At 39.5% G+C, this 23724-nt stretch overlaps 1 protein-coding gene across 2 annotated transcripts in view; it reads right to left on the reverse strand.

The window, feature by feature from the left end:
- Window positions 1-9785: 9785 nt before the first annotated feature.
- The window catches only part of RRM2B (ribonucleotide reductase regulatory TP53 inducible subunit M2B), a 38120-nt gene continuing 24181 nt past the window's right edge, over window positions 9786-23724 (reverse strand). For both annotated transcript variants that reach the window (XM_032316472.1, XM_032316473.1), the window contains 3 exons: window positions 21575-21679; window positions 19502-19615; window positions 9786-12549 (listed from right to left, as the gene is read on the reverse strand). In XM_032316472.1, the coding sequence (XP_032172363.1) occupies window positions 12397-12549; window positions 19502-19615; window positions 21575-21679 (372 nt within the window). In that variant the 3' untranslated portion in view covers window positions 9786-12396. The remainder of the gene's footprint in view (window positions 12550-19501; window positions 19616-21574; window positions 21680-23724) is intronic.

Below are 23724 nucleotides of genomic sequence, written 5' to 3' on the forward strand. Positions count from 1 at the left end.
GAAGAGGCGGGAGGAGGAAGAGGAAGGCAGGCTGATGAGAGGGCCAGGCAGAGCCTAGGGAGCACTCAGAGCTAGGCAGGAGCCAGAGCGATAGCCCAGCAGGCAGGCCTCACTGAATTCCCACGCTTAGCCAGCAGCTGGCATGTTCTGTGTGCAACATGTCTGAGTGTATTGCCTTTAACTTTCCTGCTGTTACTTGGCTAATACCCCAACATCCTCTGAGAGCAATAAATTACCAGTTTCACTCCATTCCATAGTCTGGTTGTCCTCAAACATGTATTTGTGTCAGAATCACCCAGGGGGTGATGAAAACTCTCTAATCTATGGGCCCCAACCCAGGGCTTCTGACTCAGTAAACCCAGGGCAGGGCCTGAGAACCTGCATTCTCACAAGCTCCCAGGTGCTGCTACTGCTGGTGTTGGCACCACTTGAAGAACCACTGATGGAGCCCATCCTTCCCTCTAATATGTGAAAAGGGGAGGATGGGAGGAAGCTGGGCTGGGAAGAAGGAAGAGGCCTGAGAAGAGGGAATATGTGCCCGTGCAGGTGGGGCAAGTTCATCCGTGGATACTGGGATCTCAGCGGCCATGGAAAAGTTAAGAATATATATTTTTTAAAAGTTTGTAACAGGTGATTGATGGCATAAATTTCATATGCAGAATTTACCATGGTGGTTTGAAAGCAAATACCTTGGAGAGGAAAATAATACCCAAAGAAGTTATCAGTCATTGACACTTTACTCTGAACAAGTTCTAAAATTCATATATTTATATAAAATTATCATCTGCAAAAGAGACAGCTTTACCTCTTCCCTTCCAGTTTGGATGCCTTTTTATTTCTTCTTCTTGCCTAATTATGCTGGCTAGAATTTCCAGTACTATGCCGAATAGCAGTGGTGACAGTGGACCTCCTTGTCTCATCCCCAAGCTTGGGGGAAAGCTTTCTGTTGAAGGTGAGGTTAGCTTTGGCCAAGTTCATAGCTGAAAGTCTGGAGGGTGAGGAGAAGTAAAAGAGCACAAAGAGTGAAAACAGCCTGTCTGTTTTTAATGTTTCATTTTTATCTAATTTTGCCCATGGCTGGCCTGAGGCAGGAAGTTTTAAAAGCCAAGTTACCAAGCTGCATTGAAAGTTAAAAGTGAAGACCTAGGTCTGGTTGCAGTGACTGTTCTACCTTGCAATAGCTGTGGGACCTTAGGTAAGGTTCTTGACTCTTCTGGGCTTTAGTCCCCTTCTCTAGAGAACAAGCCTACACTAGATGATCACATAGCATTCCGAGAATAACACAGCTTTAAGGAGGGCCTGGCCTGACCACAGGAGAGTCAGTGATCACTTTAAATCATTTAACAGGGAAAGCCCTGTTAAAAGTCAGGCCCAGCTCAGCCATACCTGGGACCTGGCCCCCCTCCCCTCTCTCCTGGAGCGCTCCTCTTTCCACCCTCAGCTCAGATCTGGGTTCCTCTTAATTCTCTGCAGTGAAATGCAATCCCTACTCTGCAACTCCTTCAAACCTTGGATCAATATGCATTCCCATTTCGCAGATAGAAAAACTGAGGTTCGGTGGGGTGTAAGCCATTCACCCAAGGTCACATGGCTAAGAAATGGTAGAGTTGAGACTTTTCCCACCCCATTTTCCTATCTGACTCAAGTATTTCATCTTTTTGCTTTACAGTTCTCTGGGACTCCCAACCCAGCACTGTTTTCAGTGTGCCACACAGAGAGACGTGGTCTCTGGAGTCGTGGTCTCTGTACCTGCAGTCTGTCCACTGGAGTTTCTGCCCCTCCTCCCACTCTCTGCTCAGTTATCGAACCCTGAACCAGGCAAGGGGCCTTCCTTACCACCTGCCCCTTCCCCCGCAGCCTCTCAGCATGAGCACACACTTCCACACCCGCCATGCACTATTTGTGAAAGTGTGGGCTACAGGGTGGAAATAGGCCCTGTCATTTATTCCCATTGTAGGAGATTTGAATATTAGCTAAATCACAACAGGAAACCAACCACTCAGGAGTAATGCAATCGAACACTTTGCTCAGTCCTAACCTATCTGTAGAAGGGAAACCGATCCCAGCTGTCTCTAAGTCTGAAGGAATCACTGAGCCCTTTGTATTCCAGGCACGAACACCTCATGTACTATTTTCAGGGCAAAAGTTCTTGTTTGAACATTAAGCCTTTCTAACTTGGTCTTGGTTAAAATGCACTAATGCAGAGATCCCACTCGCAGTAACCCCTCCTCGGGAAGAGGGTAGAGTCCTAAGAGAGGAGCAGGCAGGGCACCCCAGAACAGACCTCTGGAGTGCCTCAGACACCGTCTTCTCCGACCTCACTGCCATGGAGGTGAAGGGGTGTGGCCGCAGGGAGAGGCCACAGGGAAGGCGGCTGACTGCTCACAGGTACCCTGTGTCGTCAGCCAAAACATGGAAGAGCCAGGCTGTACCGGGGCTGGGTGGCCAGAAACGTTTGTGAAGGGTGCCGGAATTGCTGAGAAATGGATCCGGCTGTCTTACATTCTTATACATTTTGTACAGGATGTAATCACAGGATGTAATCACCATTCCTATGGGCAAGGAATACAGGATGAGAGGGAAGAGATAATGCTCTTATTCTGAACTGTTTTAAAGAGGGAAGGTTGTTTCTGATAAGATGCATTTGTTATAAGTAATAGAAGCCATGGGTAAGAATGGCTTAGGGAATCTTGGTACTTATTGTCTCACAGAACAGAAAATGGGAGGTAGGAGTTACCACAGCTGATCTATGTGACCATATCGTCAAAACCCAGGTATCTTTTGCTTTTTGCCTTTACTATCATCAGCATCTTAGCTTTTTTGTTCTTGCTCATGTATGTTACCTCATGATCACAAAGTGGCTGCCACTGTAGCAAAGGTTACACTCTCACACAACAGTTTGAAGGCAGGGCACAAAAGGAGTATTCCTGGCAGAGATTTTCATTTCACAAGCCTCACTTTTGAAGCAGAGAGGAAAAAATATTTCTCTGTAAGACCTAACAGGCTTTACTCTATGTTTCATTAGTCAGACTGGGCCACTTAGCCACTTCTAGCTATAAGGGCATCTGGGAAAGCAAGTATGTAGCTTTCCTAGCTTCTGTTGTTGGAAGTGGGCAAGGGTTGGGTATGGCTTTGGAGTAGACAGCTAAGAGTATCTTCCATAGGAAGAAATAGAACTATGGCCAGAAATAAAAACAAAAAAGTTTCACCTAAGTCCAAAGAAAAAGTTTTAGAATGTATCCACCATTTTAGTTTAAAAAAAAAAAAAAGTATGTAGACATCTGTATTATTTAAAAGACAAAAAGACAGACCTGAATGTATAGGCATATTTTACTTCCATACACAGTTAAAAGAAAAAAGAAAAGTGAAACAGGCACCTGGGTGGCTTGGTGGGTTGAATATATGACTCTTGGTTTTGGCTCCGGTCATGATCATCATGGTCTCATGGGTGGTGAGATTGAGGCTCGTGTCCAGCAGGCTGGACACTCAGCAGGGTATCTGCTTGAAGATTCTCTCCCTCTGCCCCTCCCCCACTGTGTTCTCTTTCAAATAAACAAATCTTTAAAAGAAAAGTGAGGCAAGTTCAGAATTCTACATTCCTCTGACCCAATTTATCCTAGAGAAAATCTTGGATATGTATAAAGTTGTATATATACTTGTATATATATATATAAATTTATATATATACACATACATATATGGATGTTCACCACCTATTTTTTTAAAATATTTATTTATTTATTTGTCAGAGAAAGAGAGAGAGCACAAGCAGACAGAGGCAGAGAGAGAAGCAGGCTCCCTGCTGATCAAGAAGCCCAATGTGGGACCCGAGGATCACAACCTGAGCCGAAGGCAGTGGCTTAACCAACTGAGCCACCCAGGTATCCCATTCACCACCTATGTTTATAAGAGCAAGAAGCTGGAACAACCAAGCAACCCTACTTCACACTGCTCTCCACTGGCATTGGCACCAAATTCAATTACAAATTGGCCTGGAAAGGAGCACAGACCTCTCCCTTTGTGTTCTTCTTTGTGTGGTTCATATCCCAACATGAGCAAGGTTGTGTGAAACCACTCTTTCAAGGTCTGCTTTCCCCCTTGTTCTACTTGATAGGGTTTGTGTAGTGGCTTCTGTGCTACATTCAGAATCTCTGCCCAACCCATCACTTGGGTCAAAACTATCAGATCTGTCCCCTCCTGACCCCAGGGCCAATTCTCTCCCAGAAGTCCCCATGCTAAGAAGCTTCACCCTATGAGCCAGTCATGACCCAGCCATGCCTAAGTCCCAGTGGTAGGCCTTAAGGCTCAAACTGAGCTCCCTAGAGCCAATGATAACCAGTCTGACTCCCACCTGATGCAGGGAGGGACTTTTAAGGCAGAAAAGCGTCAACTCTCTATCCTGAAGCTCTCAATCTAGTTGGGGGAACAACAGGACCAGATCTACTGGGACTGAAGATTCTCCTTAGAGCAGTGATACATTGTGCCTCTAAAACTACTTGACTTTGCTACTTGCAGAACCAAATAGGAATCACTCATTCGGGGCTTTTGTGTTTGTTAGCCTTAAAAGGCTAATGAGAACAACAAAGGATGTTAAACCTATACAGATAATTAAAGTGAGCCGAATTTCCCTTATTGCTAATGTTGCAGGAAGGGCAAAACTATCTTATTTGTTAAGGAAACACAAAAAGGGGTGTAACATGCTAGATACTAAGACCACTTATAAATTTATGCTAAAAATTCGAATGACCAATCTGTGCGAGAGAACTGAAACCTGTACAGAGATGAAATTTTTCAAGGAGGCACAGCAAGGAGCCAGTAACTCAGCCTTCGAGGAACTATTGACTTTAAGGTCATCTAAGCTAATGGAAATGTTCCAGGCCTACCATTGGAATTTTAATGCCATACAGAAGCTTTGAGATAATAGCTTTAATTATGGAGTGCTTACTATGTGCTGGGCGCTATTTTAAGTGTCCCGCATATTTGTAAGACCGCAGAAGTCCACACGGCTGTTCTTCCTAGTTGCATATTTAACTTGCGGAAGTCATCCATCCAGTAAATGGTAGATTCAGGGTTTGAACCCAAATCGTTTGGCCCTAAAGCCTGTGATCTTCCACACCTCAGCATAGCAAAATCTAACATTTTGAGGTACTTCCTGTGGGGTGTAAGTCAATCAACTGAGTCAAGATAGATTTAGTATTCACAGGATGGAGTATCATTTAATGACCCCTAGCTCTCAAGAAACCTGCTCCCCACATCTAAATTGTGAAAATATTCTGCCCTGAGCATAGATATCTCCAGCTCCCTCCTCAGACTGAGGCGGACGGGAGCTTCAGGGATCCAGGGCCAAAGGAACTGGCATGATCCATTCTGGTACAACAGACAAGAGCTAGTACTTTCCCCTCCACCCCTAGATCTTTCCAGAATGGGCCAGAGGGTAAGTATTATCTTTCTGCCATTTCTGACCCTCCCCTCTCTGCCACCCCTACCCCAAACTGATGGATAAGCCAATAATAAAATCACAGGCGAGTCTGTGATAAGTTCAGGGCTCCAGATGCTTCATAAAAATGTGTCGTTTTTGTCAGTGGCTTCATGAGTGCTCAGCATCTGTCTATGGAAAGAAGCTTTCCCTCTTTCTGTTGGTTCCAAAATGCAGGGCTTCCCTATGGGAAGACTAGACTAGACTAGGAGGACTAGACTTTCATTTCTGAACGGTCAGCCAGAGGTGAAATTCCCCAAGGGAGTTTGTGCTGAGCAGGAATTTCTTCTGTGTGTCCAGAGTTCCCCCTGCACCCCCTCAAATCCAGCAGCCCCAGCTCACCCTTAAACAGAACGATTCTTCTTTAAATTCCACCTCCTTAACTCCCACAGTGAAGGAGCAGCCTCTGAGCCGGGAGAGAGACCAGTGGTTCAAGGGCTCCATCATGAGGAAGTCAGGAAATGAGACCTCTGGCAAAACCACCACCACCAGCAGAAAGTCAAGAACAGGAGGCCAGTGGAGCTGCCAGGTCGCAGTTGTCTAGCAAGAAAGGGGGCTTGGCACCGTGTCCCCCTCCCACCTCCCACGCAGTCACTTCTTCTTCCCCTGACCTCGGGGAAGGCTGGGGGGCCCCTAACAGCCTTCTTCGGCTTTCTCCTGACCCAGGCAGGACACGTGAGGGCTTGAAACTGAGCTCTACATTGGTAGCAGCTGGCAAGATCCTGAAGCTATTCCTCCCTTGTAGAAAATGAGATGGAATTAGCTTTGCTAACTTCCCATCAGCCCTGCCCACCAAATCCCACGCTGATTGCAACAGGGCTGCCTGCCAGCTGCCAGAGGGATGTGAGCAGAGTCTGACCTTCGCCTCCACGGGCTTCTCGCTCCTAGAGCCTGAGAAGCACCTGTGGCTGCTGACTCTCAGCTCAGGCCACACAGTCCTTTGAAGTGGTTTGGGGCCCACTAAACCCTGGGACCTGGGACTCTGCGCCCATCAGAGCTGCAGTGATGTCTTGATCAGGAGATTCTAGGGAAAGCATGAACTTTGGCATTCAGCAGAACTGGGACGGAGTTCTGGCTTTATCTGTACCACTTTAAGCAAGGAGTTGGTCAGGAGTAAGCCCTCTCTGAAAGTCACCTTGAAAATAGAGGAAATAACATTTTCTTTGCTTATGATTGCACCCCGCTGTGCTCCCTGAGGCAGACGTCGTGTCTGTATTTTCATGGTTTGATCTCCAGCACCTCCAGCAGTGTCTGGCACTTAGGATACACTCATTAAATATTTGTGGAGGGAAGGAGGAAAAAATGCCTTTCCAACAAGATTCAGAGCATTAAATGACATGGTCTATGTGAAGCATAGGGGGCACGTGTGCTCTGTAAATGATGGTTTCTAGCTAACAGCTTATGCTGATTACAGGACACCAGGGTTCATGATTCAACTAGCTATGACTGCCATTCATTCATTCATTCATTCATTCATTCATTCATTCATTCAGGAAATACTGAGAAACTCCTGTGTGCCATATGGAAGACACATGTAAAGAGTGCTGTTCTCACCCGAAAGGGGTTCAATTAAATGTTAATACATCGTGCACCAGTTATGGAGAGCTATGAGCACATGGAGAAAGGACGTTCTCAGAGGATGAGCAGGGACGAGCCAGTAAAAAAGGCAGGTGCAGAGGAAAAAATCTGGGAAGGGAAAGATCCTCTGTGTCAGACTCTGTGATCCATCAATGAAGCTGAGTCCCTGGAGATAAGGACAATTGTAGCACACACAGAAGATGTGTTTGGAATACATTTTCTCAGAAATATAAAGGCTGATTGTATCTGGATACTGCCTTCGGTGGGTTCGACTTGCTTTTAGAGGGCCACATGAAGGATGGTGCGAGTCCTCTGAGATCTGGGGTGTTGGGAATTAGAGGCGAGTGCTGCTCTAGCATCTGAAATTTAAATAAATTGCAGCAAGTGTATCTTTATTTGTTACCACTTTACAATCTGACTTCTGAGAAGGACTGCTTGGGAAGCTCTGATCTGGACAGCTCTTAACGTTTTAGACAGTAGAGATAGGATTTAAGGTTTCCCAAACTGCACTTCTGATGTCTTCAGACGTTATCACCACTCCAGCCAGGCCGCAGCAGGTTGGCTCTCTCCCCACTCCATGAAGTGCTGCTTAACACAATTCCCAGCAAGCTCTAGGGCATGACACATGAAGCTCTAAATTGACACCTGCTGATGGAGTGTATCAGGGAGAGAATCGAGGTCTAGGGGATGATATCCCATGAACAATCTTGAATATCACCAGCAGTAGCAGCAGAAATTTGGGTGCATTCAGTGAAAAGATGATGACATTTAAAGTAATAATCCCTGCCTCTTTTACCAGTTGCATGGCCTTGGACAAGTAACGTGGCTTGTCTGAGCTTTTTGGCCCTTTACCAATATTATGGGGACAGAGCAATTTCTCATAAAACTAGTAGACCAAAGAAGTGGTTAGAAGAACAAGTTTGAAGGTTACCTTATAAGCACTGAAGTATGTACAAATGCTTATTATTTTACTGGGAATTAAATTTTCCTTGCAGAATTTGGACACTCTCATTAACGACAAAAGGATATCAAGAACATACCCCTTGACCCTTACTCAGGCAAACTGGAGAATGCTCGTTTTCTAGGATGTGGTAACACGCTAACCTGGAGAGATGAACGGAACAGATGTGGTTGTGAGAAAGGTCACAGAAAGCAAGGACAGCTGTTTTTCTTATTGCTGGATGACCATGCAGGCCAGGCACACCCCATTCGTGTGCAACAACGCTGCTCTTCTAAGGCTCACATCTCAGCCATACCTCCCTCTCCTACTCTTCACCCCGCCCTCTAAATAGCACTTGAATTTCACTGAAGACCTCATCTGGCTCTCAGGATCCGCCCAAGGAGCAAACTCAGGGCTCCCAGCTCTTTGATACATGCCTGAACACTCTGGTTCTTTCTGATCACTGTTTATATCCAGGAGTCAATTTTTGTTTTACCCAGGGTCCTTTTGGTTGCAATTCAGGAATAATCTTACTCAAAAAGAACACACACAAAATGATGCAGCTATGATATAGTTCATTTCAACACACTAATCAAAAAAATAAATAAATAACTTATTTCTTTGGGGAAAAAACCCTGAATCCTAAGTAGGCAGGATTGGCTTGATGGACCACAATGTATTTAAGCAAAAAGACTCAGGTACACCACACCTAATAAGGCTCTCTACATACACAGTAGATACCGAGTAATTTTGCTAAACTACCCTACATTTGGAAAAATCAAGACATATTTATAAAAGTCAAATGCACAAGTTAACGATCTTGTGAACTTAGGAAGCCTGAATTGTTATATTTTTCTCTGTATGAAAAACAAACAAGCAAAAAACCATCCATTCTCTATCTTTCCATTTTCACCCATATTTTCCTTAACAGAATTAAGCCCCAAATTTGAAGGCTTAAATCCTTTCTTCCTAAGGCCCTAGGAATATCGAGTTTTCCTGCAAACTTGTAATTGTCTAAAAAGGAGAGTATTTAAAGGGTGGGAAAAACAAAAATACACAGATTTCCCTTCTGTGCCACTCATAGAGATTCCGCCGAGCAGGAGTTCCTGAGTTGGCTGCCAATTCACTCAATTTAGTGGAAAAACATAAACCTGATTATAGGTCTAAGCTGGCTTTCATGCAGCCCAAGAGCAGATTTATCACTGAAAATCAGTTAGTGACATTTAGCCCTTAGCTTAATCTGTACAAATGCAATTTGGGGATTCCATGACACTGATGTTAGCATATTTAAAGGTAAAATGCAAAATTCTGAATATCAAATAAAGTATTTTTAAAATACACAAACTGGTATGATTTCTCAATACAGTTGACCCTTGAACAACATGGGTTTGACCTGCATGTGTCCACTTACATGCAGATTTTTTTCAATAGGGGACAGTACTGTAAGTGTATTTTCTCTTCCTTACAACTTCCTTAATAACATTTTATTCTAACTTACTTTATTGTAAAATGCAGTATATCATATATACTACACACAAAATACATGTTAATTGACTGTGTTATTGGTAAGGCTTCTGCTCAACAGGAGGCTATTAGTAGTTAAGTTTTGGGGGAATCAAAGGCTACATGTAGATTTTCAACTGTGGGGGGTGGGGATTGGTGCCCCTAACTCACATGTTGTTCAACAGTCAACTGTAATCACTTTTTTATGAATAAAAAACAAAATGGCAAAAAGCAGCAGAAAAATCTGATGTTCCAAAATGAGACAATGAAGACAGGACTCAAGTAAGCTTGTATGTAAAAACAATTGTTTATTACTGTACATAACTGAACAACAGAACAGGCTTATCTGAAAGTACTGGGTCTGTCTTCCAAAGTTTTTCCAAGTCATGATTCTGCATACTACAATGAAATATGTTTAATAACTGCAATCTGTCATGAACTACAAGTTTTTATATTCCTAAATAATGAACTTGACTACTGTAACCATGATCTGAATATATGTGCTATTAAAAAAAGAAGTTGTAAACATACTCTAAATTTTTTTCTTTACTTGCAAGATAATATTAAAAAGAGATTCCACAATTGCTTCATTCCTTAAGAGCTAAGAGCCAAAGTACTAAATATAATAAATAAATATGTAACCTAGAGGCCTGGAAAATGATCTAGAACACCGAATATAATAAACCAGTGTATTAAAAATCCAGTATTTCAGTAATAAAACTTCTTCATCTCGATAGAATTAGGTTTATTGCTACTATAAATAAGCTTCATATTAAGGCACCTGCCATAACCTATGAGAAAGATCTGGACTCCTAACAAAGGGAATATGCACTGAAAACGTTTTTCTTTCATTCTGATATCACTGCAGATATTGTTAGTTTTAAACGTTCAGTGTTCAGTATAGTAGTAGGCACATCTTTGAACACACTATCTGAATATAGTTAAATAATTTATATAACACAGTAATAAAGTACATGATACTTGAATGAGGAAACAGACAAAATCACATGAAGATGGATGTAAGGGACTAAACACAAAAAAGATGATAATCTCTAAGAAAAAAGAATTCTACTGTAGGGACAGTGATACGAGCAGATCATGGCCAAGACATTTAACTTCTCAGAGCCTCACTCTCTCCCATTAGTAAAATGTCAATACTAGCTGCTCTTCAAGCTCCCAAGGCTGTTGTGGGATCCCCTGAGAAGACATAAAAACAGCTGGCCAACTCTGCAACACAGAACAAACTGAAAAACTGAACAAATACATGGCATTGTCATAGGCTGAAATATATCAAGTTTCTGACCTCTCCCTAATGAAGTTATGACCTGCTCCTCTTGCACCTGCTCGAGAACTCCAAGTTTCACAAAGTCAGTTAGATCACTGCCGAATAAATGAAGCAAACATTTAGGCAAAGTGAAAAATCTCTAAATTCCAGGTTGCAGAATTTTATAAAAAGTTGCTGTAAGTGGAGAACCACACTGTTTTGGGGGCCCAGGCTACTTCTTGATTCTTCCTAATGATAATGAGGGGTTCCTGGCCTCTCCTTGCTCAGCGTCTGCAGAGACCTTTGTCTCCCTTGCCATCTGCTGCTGTGCAGGAGGCATAGTTCCATTATTTGGACTCTACCTTGTAACAGCATAAGAGTTTAAAGAGTATTAAAGAAGCACAGCTGAGGTCAGTCTCAGGTGCATTACTCAGCTTAGCACAAATACAAATGGGTCAGTAATCCCCACCAGGTCTCCTGAACTCAGTCCCCAACTCCTTCCCCTAAGTGTAAAATGGTTCAAGGCCAACTTTTTCCAAGCTATGTTCTGAGGAACACCAGTTGGATGAGATGTTAACAGGTGAACATTTCCTATTTGTATTTGTATTAAGAAAGTCGGCTGAGGGGGGGAGTAAGCTTACATACTTAGAATTTCTCTATCCTTGATGTACATATAGTATATGTTCTAAAGAGGAAGGGAAGACAAACATTCCCCAGATTCATCTGACCACAGAATCCCTTTTCTTTCCCCTCAAAATATCTAGAGGGGCTAACAGCTCTTAGAATACTCTTTGGGAAATGCTATTCTAGCTAATTCACCTGGGCTTTAAACATTTCAGGACTATGGCAATAGTGATCATTTTGACTTCCAAAGGAGGAGAATCACTTTACTTACAAGGTCGACTGCCAGGATAACCTCCTGAATTCCACTTCCTAAGTATCCTGCCCAAAACAACTAAGAACTAAATTTCCTTTACCACATGCTGAGGAATCCAAAGAAGTTATTCTCAAGTTAATGAGAATTATAATCTCTTAAATGAAATCCTTGTATTCTCCCTCAAACATTATTTCAAACAAAGATTTAATCTAGATCTTAAGACCCAGAATCACAATTACTTGGAAGACAGGGGAGCATTTTATCACAACACCACCATAATTAACACTATTAGTAAGTCATAATAGTAATAGTGGTGGTGGTAATATTGACTAAGCATTTATTTTGTGGCTTAATCCTCATTTCCATGTGATAAATTTAGGACCTACTATTACATTCACTTTAAAGATACATACACTGAGATTTAGAGAGATTAACTGACTTGCCAAGAATCGCACAAGTAGTAAAGGCAGAATGTCAAACTCGTATCTGACCCCTCACCTCATGCTCTTAACCCCCACATAGTACCATCTTATATTTTAGTGATACAACAAAAGCATTTAAGTCACAAGCTGGCTGTTCAACAAGAAAATTAGAGTGTATTTATATAAATCCAACTTGATTTGAAGTTTGGTTTTAGACTTCCTCTTGAGCAAACTTCTATTCCCTAAAGGAGGTACTTTAAGTTTGGTGGGGTTTTCTTTAAACAAAGAAAAACAGACTGCTGTCTGCCAGTGATAGGTTTATATATGGGAAGTGTTTTAAAAATCTGCATCCAAGGTGAAGACGTTATCTGTGGTTTCTGCCATGACTGCAAAACGTTGATACTCTGCCACTCGTTTCTCAAAGAAATTTGTTTTCCCTTCCAAAGAAATGTTTTCCATAAAATCAAAGGGATTTTCTGCCTGAAAAACCTAAAAAGAGAAGACATGTTATTAGACATTCTGAAGAAGCCAAATCACATCCACAAGAAGAACAGATAACTAACAAGCTCAAGTCTCCTAACACCTGCCTAGTCACCTGTAGGATCCATGATTCCAGAAGGTCCTAGAGGCAATCAAGGCTGATTAGTTGTAACACAATTGAGATCACCTACTAACTTTAAGAAACTACATTAGCATCTCTGGTATTTTAAGAAGTAGGAAGAAGACATATATTACTGCAGAAATGAAAGATTTAATACCAATCAAACTAAAATGTTTTTGCAGCTTGAAAGATCCAATACACGATTGACATTATAGACCTTTTCACAGTTAAAACCATTAGGGGGTCACACAGACATGATACTACAAAATACTGAATTACCAAAAATGTACTGTGAACCTTACCATGTTTCTCAGTTCTTAACAGATAATTAACCCATTGATGTTAAGGGACCGTGATGAGAAAAGAGAATAAATACTATCCATAGATGTCTCCAAACTATAAGTGAAATTTATGGTTTTTTTTTAAGGTTTTATTTATTTATTTGACAGAGATCACAAGTAGGCAGAGAGGCAGGCAGAGAGAGAAGAAGGGAAGCAGACTCCCTGCTGAGCAGAGAGCCCGATGTGGGGCTCGATCCCAGGACCCTGGGATCATGCATGACCTGAGCCAAAGGCAGAGGCTTTAACCCACTGAGCCACCCACGCACCCCCAAAAGTGGAATATATGTTAACAAGAAGCTTTTCCACTACTTCTGAATTCAAGAAGCAGACTTGGCGACACAACTTGATGAAAAACCATGAAACATTTCAGTGATCCATGAGGGGTAATAAAATAGGATTTTTAAATTTAGGAGTATTCCAGCAGGGATTATGGACACCACAGATAAGAATATTTTCAAATAACCCAATTAAAAATGGGTAAAGGGTCTGAATCGACAAACAGATATTTCTCTAAAGAAGGTATACAAAAGCCAAGAAACACCTGGAAAGATGCTCAAAATCATTACTCATTAGTGAGAATGCGAATCAAGACTGCAATGAAACGCTACTTCACACCCACTAGGACGGCTATAACAAAAAAGATGCATCAGACGTGTTGGCAAAGATGCGCAGAAACAAGCCCTCATACACTACCGGATGTAAAATGGTGCAGTTGCTTTGAAAAACAGTTTGGCACTTCCTCTTAATAATTAAAAACAGCTACCACAGGATGTAGCAATTTCACTTGTAGTTACATATCCCAGAGAAATGAAAACACTGTCCACACAAACACTTATAAGTGAATGTTCCTATTTGCATTATTCTTTTTTTAAAATTTTATTTATTTATTTATTCATCAGACAGCGATCACAAGTAGGCAGAGAGGCAGGCAGGGGGTGGGGGGAAGCAGGCTCTCCGCTGAGCAGAGAGCCCGATGTGGGGCTCGACCCCAGGACTCTGGGATCATGACCTGAGCCATTAGCCCATTAGCCCACTGAGCTAATGGTGCCCCCTATTTGCATTATTCTTAATGGCCCAAACTACTGAAATTTCCATCAACTGATAAATGGATAAATAAAATTTGGTTTAGAGTATTATTTGGCTGATGGCTAATGAGTACAGTTTCTTTGTGGGGTGCTAAAAATACTCTGAAACAGATTGTTGTGACAGTTGTACACCTCTGAATATACTGAAAACCACTGAACTATACGTTTGTTAAAAAGGAAATTGCATGCTCTGTGACTTTTAATGAAGCTTAATAAAAAGCTTGATATCTTAATAAAATATTACATATACATATATATATACATACATATATATATTTTTTCAACAAAAGATCAAATGTTGTGTGTAGTTGAGTTACAGAATTCAATGACATTGCCTGTCAGAAATAATGCGCTAAGAGGGAGTGAAAATTTGAACTAGCAGGATATAGTGAAAAAAGCACTGAACCAATAGTTACAGATTTACTGCATTTTAAAACTGGAGCCTTCCAAAAAACCTGATTTAAATCATCTATGGCAGGGTGCCTGGGTGGCTCAGTCATTTAGTGTCTGCCTTTGGCTCAGGTCATGATCCCAGGGTCCTGGGATTGAGCCCCACATCAGCAGGAAGCCTGCTTCTCCCTCTCCCACTCCTCCTGCTTGTGTTCCCTCTCTCGCTGTCTCTCTGCCAAATAAATAAATAAAATCTTTTGAAAATTTATTTAAAAAAATAAATCACCCATGGCATGGACAAAGTAACTAAAATTAAGTTAATTAAGTGCATGTATTTTTCACATAACTTGAATCATCCTAAAAATTGTATGGAACCAAAAAAGGCTAAATAGCTAAAGCAATCTTGAGAAAGAAAAGCAAAGCTGGAAGTATCACAATCTCAGATTTCAAGATATACTAGAAAGCTTTGGCAATCAAAACAATAGGGTACTGGCACAAAAAAGAGATAATTTGATCAATAGTACAGGAAAGAGTCAAGAAATAAAGAAATAAACCCATGTTCATATGCCCAATTAATCTGCGACAAAGGAGGTAAGAATATATAATGAGGAAAAGGTAGTCTTTTCAATAAATAGTGCTGGGAAAACTGGACAGCTGCATGCCAAAAGAATGAAACTGAACTACTTTCCTTCACCAAACACAAAAATGAACTCAAAATGGATGAAAGATCTAAATGTGAGACCTGAAACCATAAAACTCCTTAAAAAAAAAAGGCAGTAATGTCTTGGAATTTAGCTTTAGCAACATAAATATGAATATATCTCCTTATGCAAGAGAAAAAAAAGCAAAAATAAACTATTAAGACTACAGCCAAGGAGACCATCAATAAAACAAAAACGCAACCTACAGAATGGGAGAAAACATTTGTAAATATTTTATATATTTGATGTATCCAATAAAGGGTTAATATCCAAAACATCTAAAGAATGTATACAACATCCAAACAACAAATCATCTGGTTTTAAAAATGGCCAGAGGGAGGATAAATGGGCAGAGAAGCGAGACACTTTTCCAAAGAAGATATCAGATGTTCAACCAACACTTGAAAAAATGGTCAACATCACTCACTAGTCATCAAGGAAATGCAAAAACAAAACCACAATGAGATATCACCTCACACCTGTCACAATATTTAGTACCAAAAAGGCCAGAAATAGGGGACCTGCGTGGCTCAGTTGGTTAAGCACCTGCCTTTGGCTCAGGTCATAATTCCAGGGTCCTGGGATGGAGTCTCACATCAGGTTCCCTGCTCAGTTGGGAATCTGCTTCTCCTTCTCCCTCTGTCCCTCCTCAGGGCACCCCCAACCCCTGCTCATGCTCTCTCTCTCTAATAACTAAATAAAAACATTTCTTAAAAAAAGACAAGAAATAGCAAGCATTGGTGTGGATGTGGAGAAAAGGGAAACTCTCAGGCATTGTAGCTGGAGAATGTAAACTGTTGCAGCCACTGGTGAAAACCATATGGAGGTTCCTCGAAAACTTAAAAAGAGAAATAACATATGATCCAGTAATTCCACTACAGAGTATTTACCCAAAGGAAACAAAAACAGAAATCTGGAAAGATACATGCATCCCTACGTTTACTGCAGCATTATTTACAACAGTAGTAGATGTGTGAATATATCCCAAGGGTCTAGCAACAGAAGAATGGATAAGGAAGATATACTATGTATGTACACACACACACACACACACACACACACAGATATTACTCAGCATAAAAATGAATGAGATCTGGGCTCCTGGGTGGCTCAGTTGGTTAAGTGTCTGCCTTCAGCTCAGGTTATGATTCCCAGGTCCGGGGATCAAGTCCCACCCTTGGGGCTCCCTGCTCAGTGCAGAATTGGCTCCTCCCTCTCCCTCAGCCCTCCCCACCCCCATTCCTGATCTCTACCTCATGCTCTCTCTCAAATAAATAAAATCTTAAAAAAAAAAAAAAATGAATGAGACCCTGCCATCTGTGACAACATGGATGGACCTAGAGGGAATTACCATAAGTGGAATAAGTCAGAGAAAGAGAAATACCATATGATTTCATTCCTATGTGGAATCTAAGAAAAACAAAACATATAAACAAACAAAAAATCAGAAACAGACTCATAAATACAGAGAACAAACTGGTGACTGCCAGAGAGGGGAAGGGGGGAGGATGGGTGAAATATGTGAAGCGAATTAAAGGTACAAATTTTCAGTTATAAAATAAGTCAGTCCTGGAGATGAAAAGTACAACATAGGGAATATAGTCAATGCTATGATAATAACACTGTATGGTGACAAGTGGTAACCACACTTCTCGTGGGGAGCACTGGGTAATGTATGGAACCACCAGTCAATTGTACATCTGAAACTAGTATCACACTGTATGTCAGCTACATTTCAATAATACCAAAAAATAAATTAAGTGGCTTGTTTTGACCCACTGAAGCACTCAAACATTTGTTGACTAATCCCAAACCAAAAGAGAAGTTGAAAACATTAATATGGCTACTTAGAATTCTGTATAAATGACAAACATTTGCTAATTTAAGTAATCTCTTATTTTGCTAAAAACTGTCATTAGAGGAACAGTTCTTTTTCTAAGTTTCTTGAATTCAAAGTGTGGTTCATGTATTTTAAACTGTCTTGTCTTCTTAATCTACACATTCAAGGCTATCACTTTTCCTTTGAGGATCTATTTGGGTACATTCTATAAATTTTGATATATAGTAACCTTATCATCATTTAATTCACATTTTCTATTACTTTATATTTTCATTTTAATCTCATTTTAAAGGACAGCTTCTTAATTTCTAAGCAGACAAAATTTTTTGGCAATCTTTCATTGTTAATTTCTATTTTTACTGCATTAAAATCTAAAAGGTCTATATAATTTCTGCCTTTTGGAATTTATTGAGTTTTGTTGAAGGCCTGTAGAAAAACGATTTTTCATACTATGTTTAGGTTTTCTTCTGTAGGCGGGATGTTTTATAGATCTACAGTGAGCCAGGTCCCAAAGGGAAAATTAGACCCAGGAGTCCACAGTTTTCTAAAAAGCAGGAGAACATGGATGTAAAAGTGTGAGGATATGGTGGTCAGTTAAAGCACACTGAGTTCTCTTTAAGGCTCAAGTAAGGAAATTAATTTTCCTGTAAAAAAAATATTGGTATTACTTAGGAACAAACACAATTTAAAAAAATATATCATTTATAAATTTAAGAGATCATATTAATGCAATTATAATCTTGACTTCTCCATTCATTGTCAGTCAACACAGAATTTTATAACTAAAATAATAAACTACAGTTCATCTTACAAAAACCTTTGCCTTATTGGGCTCTTTCATGATGGTATTTCTGTGGTTACCAGCATATAAATACATTACTGAGAAAGGTAATGATTACTCCAGCATCATGGATTTCATAACGCTTCTCATTAAATACAATGTAAACTCACGGTTCCATGCTAAGAAGTTAAAACCTCTAATTTCTAATTACCATCATATATATAGTACATAGTCAAGATCTATGAATGTTCCAATTACGGTGAAGACGACATGACCACCTAGTGTACATTTACTGTATGTCTGATACTATTTGAAATGCTTTACACATACCAACTCATCAACAATCTTTTGTGGTAAGTATTATTATTATCATCTCCCTTTCATGGATGAAGAAATGGGGATAAGAGGTTAAGCAACTTGCTTGAGGTCCTATAGATAGAAAGTGGCAGAACCGGGATTGGAACCCAGGTAGACTAGCGCAGACTCCATCTGTTATGTGAGAAGCATACCTCTTTATGATATTCAGGTATATTATTTCTGATAAACAAAATGAAAAATAAGTTTTAAGACAACTGAGTTCAAGGGGTCAAATTATGACAGTTAATGTCTTCCTAATAACTACTCATATTTAAAATTCAGGGGCGTCTGGGTGGCTCAGTTGGTTAAGTATCTGACTCTGAGTTTCAGCTCAGGTTGTGATCTCAGGGTCATGAGATGGAGCCTGTGTGGGTCTCTGCGCTCAGCTTAGAGTCTGCTTAAGATTCTTTCCCTCCCCCCTGCCCCTCCCCACCAAGCTCGCTCACTAGCTCTCTCTCTCAAATAAATAAATCTTTTTAAAAATAAAAAAAAAAAGTATTAATTTCTGATGAACTTATCTCACTAAACAAATAAAAGGTAAATAGGCTTTAAAAGAAATACAAATGTGGGACTCCTGGAAGGCTTAGTCGATTAAGAAGCAGATTCTTGGAGCGCCTGGGTGGCTCAGTGGGTTAAGCCTCTGCCTTCAGCTCAGGTCAAGATCCGAGGGTCCTGGGATCGAGCCCCGCATCAGGCTCTCTGCTCAGCAGGAAGCCTGCTTCTCCCTCTCTCTCTGCCTGCCTCTTTGCCTACTTCTGATCTCTATCTGTCCAATAAATAAATACAATCTTTAAAAAAGGAAAAAGAAGCAGACTCTTGACTTCAGCTTAGGTCATGCTCTCAGGGTCCTGGGACTGAGCCCCATGTGGCCTCCACGCTCAACGGCTCAATGAGGAGTCTGCTGGGGGATTCTCTCTCTCTCCCTCTTCCTTTGCCCTTTCCTGCAGTTGAGCTCTCTCTCCCACTCCCTAAAATAAATAAATAAATCTTTTAAAAAATATTAACATAAAAATTACAATATTGACCCATGGGGATTTATGAGGGTAAACATATATACACATAATAAATCCTATTTACTTAAAGATAATCCCATTAAATACCTACAATTATTATAAGTAATTTATTGAGCTCAGTTAATAAGATTTATCAGCCTCCTACTTCTGTTATGAATTCCAAGTTCCAAAGGATTTTGCAAGACCAATTTGTTTATGCAAAACAGGGTTTGTCACACACATTTTAAAAGTAGACAAGTATGTTACAAATGCTTTTAATAAAATATAGTATTTTAGTGGCCTTACTTGGTATAACATTTTAGCTTGTAGTAATATATTTTTAAATACCTTACCTTTGAGAATCCAAGTTCCACAAGTAATCTGTCAGCTACAAACTCAATATACTGTTTCATCAAAACACAATTCATTCCAATGAGGCCAACTGGTAGGGCTTCTGTTAAAAACTCCTAAGATTTTAACAAAAACAGAATAAAATACAGAGATAGAACAATAAATATTTTCCAAATAAAAATAGGGTTTTTTTTTTTTTCTTTTAAATCATCTAAGTCCCTGAGGAAAGTATACTAGGGTAAATTCTTTCAACATGGCAACATTCATTTGTTTAAAAATGTTTGGGGTATTACTATTCACAGTATTTCATATTCTTAAATAGCCTAAGTAAATTGAAACTATCAAATTACTGGTATTTTACAGAGTAGCATTATAGAACCTTAATTCATAGGCTTTCTCCATTGAAAAAATGAGATATTTTGCCTTGAAATATCTGGAAAAAGATTCACCAAAGATGATCACTGTTGGGCACATAGTTATGGAAGGGAATCGGGAAAGATAGAAACACACTTAGCAAAGAAAATGAGAATAAAATAAAAACAGATATGGGGGTTGGGAGATAAATTGAACTCCAACTATATTGAAAGACAGTGGTTATATGTTAATAGGGGAAAAATAAGCACATTAGGGTACCTGGGTGGCTTAATCAGTCAAGCATCTGCCTTCAACTCAGGTCATGATCCCAGGATCGTGGGATCGAGTCCCAAATCGAGTCCCGCATCAGGCTCCCTCCTCATTGGGGACTCTGCTTCTCCCACTGTCCCACTTCCCCACTTGTGTGCTCTTTCTTACTTTCTCTCAAAAATTAATTAATAAAATCTTTTTAAAAATTAAAAAAATTAACCATTTGAATTTAATTCTCAAAATGATTAAAAATACCAAAATGCATTTCATGCATTTTCTCCTTCCAAATGTGAAAACCACAGCTATTGAACTATACAGTATTTTTTTAAAAAGTTTAAAAATTTTATTTTACTAAATAAGTCAAGCAATAAAAGACAATTATCATATGGTTTCATTCATGTGGAACACAAGGAATAGTATGGAGGACCACAGGGGAAGGGAGGGAAAACTGGAAAGAAATCAGAGAGGGAGACAAACCATGAGAGACTCTGGACTTTAGGAAACAAACTGAGGGTTATAGAAAGGAGGGGGGTCGGGGGATGAGCTAACTGGGTGATGGGTATTAAGGAGGACATATGTTGTAATGAGCACTGAGTGCTGTACACAACTAAGAAATTGTTGAACACTACATCAAAAATTAACAATGCATTATTGTATGGTGGCTAACCGAACATAATAAAAAAAATTTTTTTTTTTAAAGATTTTATTTATTTATTTGACAGAGAGAGATCACAAGCAGGCAGAGAGGCAGGCAGAGAGAGAGGAAGAAGCAGGCTCCCCGCTGAGCAGAGAGCCCGATGCGGGGCTCGATCCCAGGACCCTGAGATCATGACCTGAGCCGAAGGCAGCGGCTTAACCCACTGAGCCACCCAGGCGCCCCATAAAAAAATTTTTAAATTTACTTTACTTTTAAACTAATTCTTTCAAATGATATATACAAAAAAAAGTCCTAAGTGGAACATCTACGTCTTTGTAGTTAGAGATTTTCACATTCTATTTATTAAGTTTTACTACTCACTAATTCATTGATTTACTAATTCTATAAACATTTAGTGAAAACTTCAAGCTAGATACCATGCTCAGTTTTGAAAATACAAAACAAACAAGAAACCGTCATTACCCTTTAGTAGCTGAAAAAAAAAAAAATTAAAGCTAAAATAATTCAAATAGTTTGCTATGACATAAAACGTGATAGATCAATGAGATAGAAAAAAACAGTTCCAAAACAGATTTTAGTACACATAAAAGCTTAACATATAACATTTACTTACAAACCAAATTATAAGCTGACATGATAATTGCAATGTATCATCTGTTGGTACTGTCAGGTTGAAAATTACTGATATTTTCTTTGACCTACAAGTGGCAATTTCCTGAGTCAATTCAATATAATAATGGTACAAACATCAGAGGAAAAGAGATGTGCTAATCATACAAGCTTCCTTGTTTACCTGTTCAATTTCAACAGCATTAACAATGATCTCCCTGACCCTTTCTTCTGAAGGCTTATTTACTAAGTACTGAAACATCAGGCAAGCAAAGTCACAGTGAAGCCCCTAAAATAGAAGAAAAATACCATTGTTAAAGAATGTTTAATCACCTATTTTCACTGTCATGTGTCAGGCATCATATAAATTAGGTTCTAGGAATGCAACACAGAATTTCTGGAAGCTAGAAGAAGGATTCATAGTACCAGGAATTACTTTCCTTCAAATATCATTAAAATGCCAATTACAATAACCTATAATGAAAATTTTTCAGTGCCAGCAAATCTTAATTCATCAATATGAAAGATGAATTAATTAACAACAACAACAACAACAAATCTGTAACCAAAATCATCTTGGAAAGGAAAACAAAGCAACAGCTGAAATGAAAATTCATTCATTTCTAATGTCTCAAAAAAATTAAGAAATGATTGAAAACAGTAAGTGTTTAAAGTAAAGTGGAACTTAAAGAGGTGTCAAAAAGACAACATTTATATTCAATAAGAATGGCTCAAGAAAAAAACAAATTCAGTGCAATGAAAATAAGAAGAATTAAGAATGCCATTTGAGGGGCGCCTGGGTGGCTCAGTGTGTTAAAGCCTCTGCTTTCGGCTCTGGTCATGATCCCAGAGTCCTGGGATCGAGCCCTGCATCGGGCTCTCCGCTCAGCAGGGAGCCTGCTTCCTCCTCTCTCTCTGCCTGCCTCTCTGCCTACTTGTGATCTCTGTCTGTCAAATAAATAAATAAAATCTTTAAAAAAATAAAATAAAATAATGCCATTTGAAGCTTTATAAAGCAGAAATGACACTGCAGATAACCATAGAAGAAAATAAACTGGTGAAATACCTTGAGAACAGAATGGTTATGCAAATGCAAGAAATGGGATATAGAGCTTTAAATAAATAGAGAACAGAGCAGGGAGAGCCAATGTACAATAATCAGGATTCCAAAACACAGAACAGATGGTATAAAGCTGAAAACAACAGAAGTAATTGCAAAAAGTCAAAACAAAAAAAGAAAGAGGCCAGAGACAGAGAAAGATGATGCAGTACCAAACAAAATTAAGCTAGAGATTATAAAATTAAGCAAGGCAGAGTCAGTGAACATTTCTAAACTACAAAGAAAAAGAAACAATTTTGTAAGCCACCAAGGGGCTAGGAGGATGAAGGAATGTACACCTTAAAAGATTACAAATCAGAGTATGCTTGTGTTTTTCTAAATAAATCAACAAAAACCAAAGGCAAATGAAAGATAAGATTCTAATCAAAGGTTGTTATTCCAAGGATTATTTTCCTATTTATCATTCCCTGAAGAAACCATAAGGAAAAAACAAAACAAAACAAAACGCTTTGAACAGTTAGTCTTAGAAGATTTGTTAGGCAAAGAATTTTCCCCAACTGGACTCAAAAGGATACTTCAAATTACCAAAGGCTGAATTTCAAATAAACTGTGAAGGCTGTTAAAGACAGTGTTGATTAGAACTGACAGCTAGCTACCTATTACAGAGATGAGTAAATCAAAGGTAGGCACTCATATGTTAAATCAGGAAGTGAATAAAATTAATTTTGAGGTTTAGAGCAATTCCAATCAAAATCTCAACAGAATTGTTTTTAGTTAAAAGAATCTGAGACTAGAACTTATTTATTTGAACTAAAAAAAAAGGGTAATTAAGTAATGTAATAGAGGGGCCAATTTTCACTACAATGGCAATCATATCACAATATATAAATGTACAAAATTAACATGTCATAGATCTTTAATTTGCATATTATATGTCAAATGTATTTCAATTAAAAATTAATCTGGAAGATTAAATGGGCAGAATCTTACAATAACAGTTTTAATAGGAAAGTTATTAAATTTATCTTACTAGTTATCAAAACATAAAAAAAATTACAATAATCAAAAGTGCTTAGGAGCACCTATGTGGCTCAGTTGGTTAAGCGTCCCACTCCTGATTTTGACTCAAGTCATGATCTCAGGGTTGTGAGATTAAGGCCCAAGTCAGGCTCTGCTCAGGGCACGGAACCTGCTTGAGATTCTCTTTCTCCTTCTCCCTCTCCCTCTGCCCCTCCCCCTCAAAAAAAAAAAGGTTTTTTGGAATGAAATTTGAC

The sequence above is a fragment of the Mustela erminea genome, chromosome 16 (genome assembly GCF_009829155.1).
Source record: "Mustela erminea isolate mMusErm1 chromosome 16, mMusErm1.Pri, whole genome shotgun sequence".
In the NCBI taxonomy this organism is placed as follows: Eukaryota; Metazoa; Chordata; class Mammalia; order Carnivora; family Mustelidae; genus Mustela; species Mustela erminea.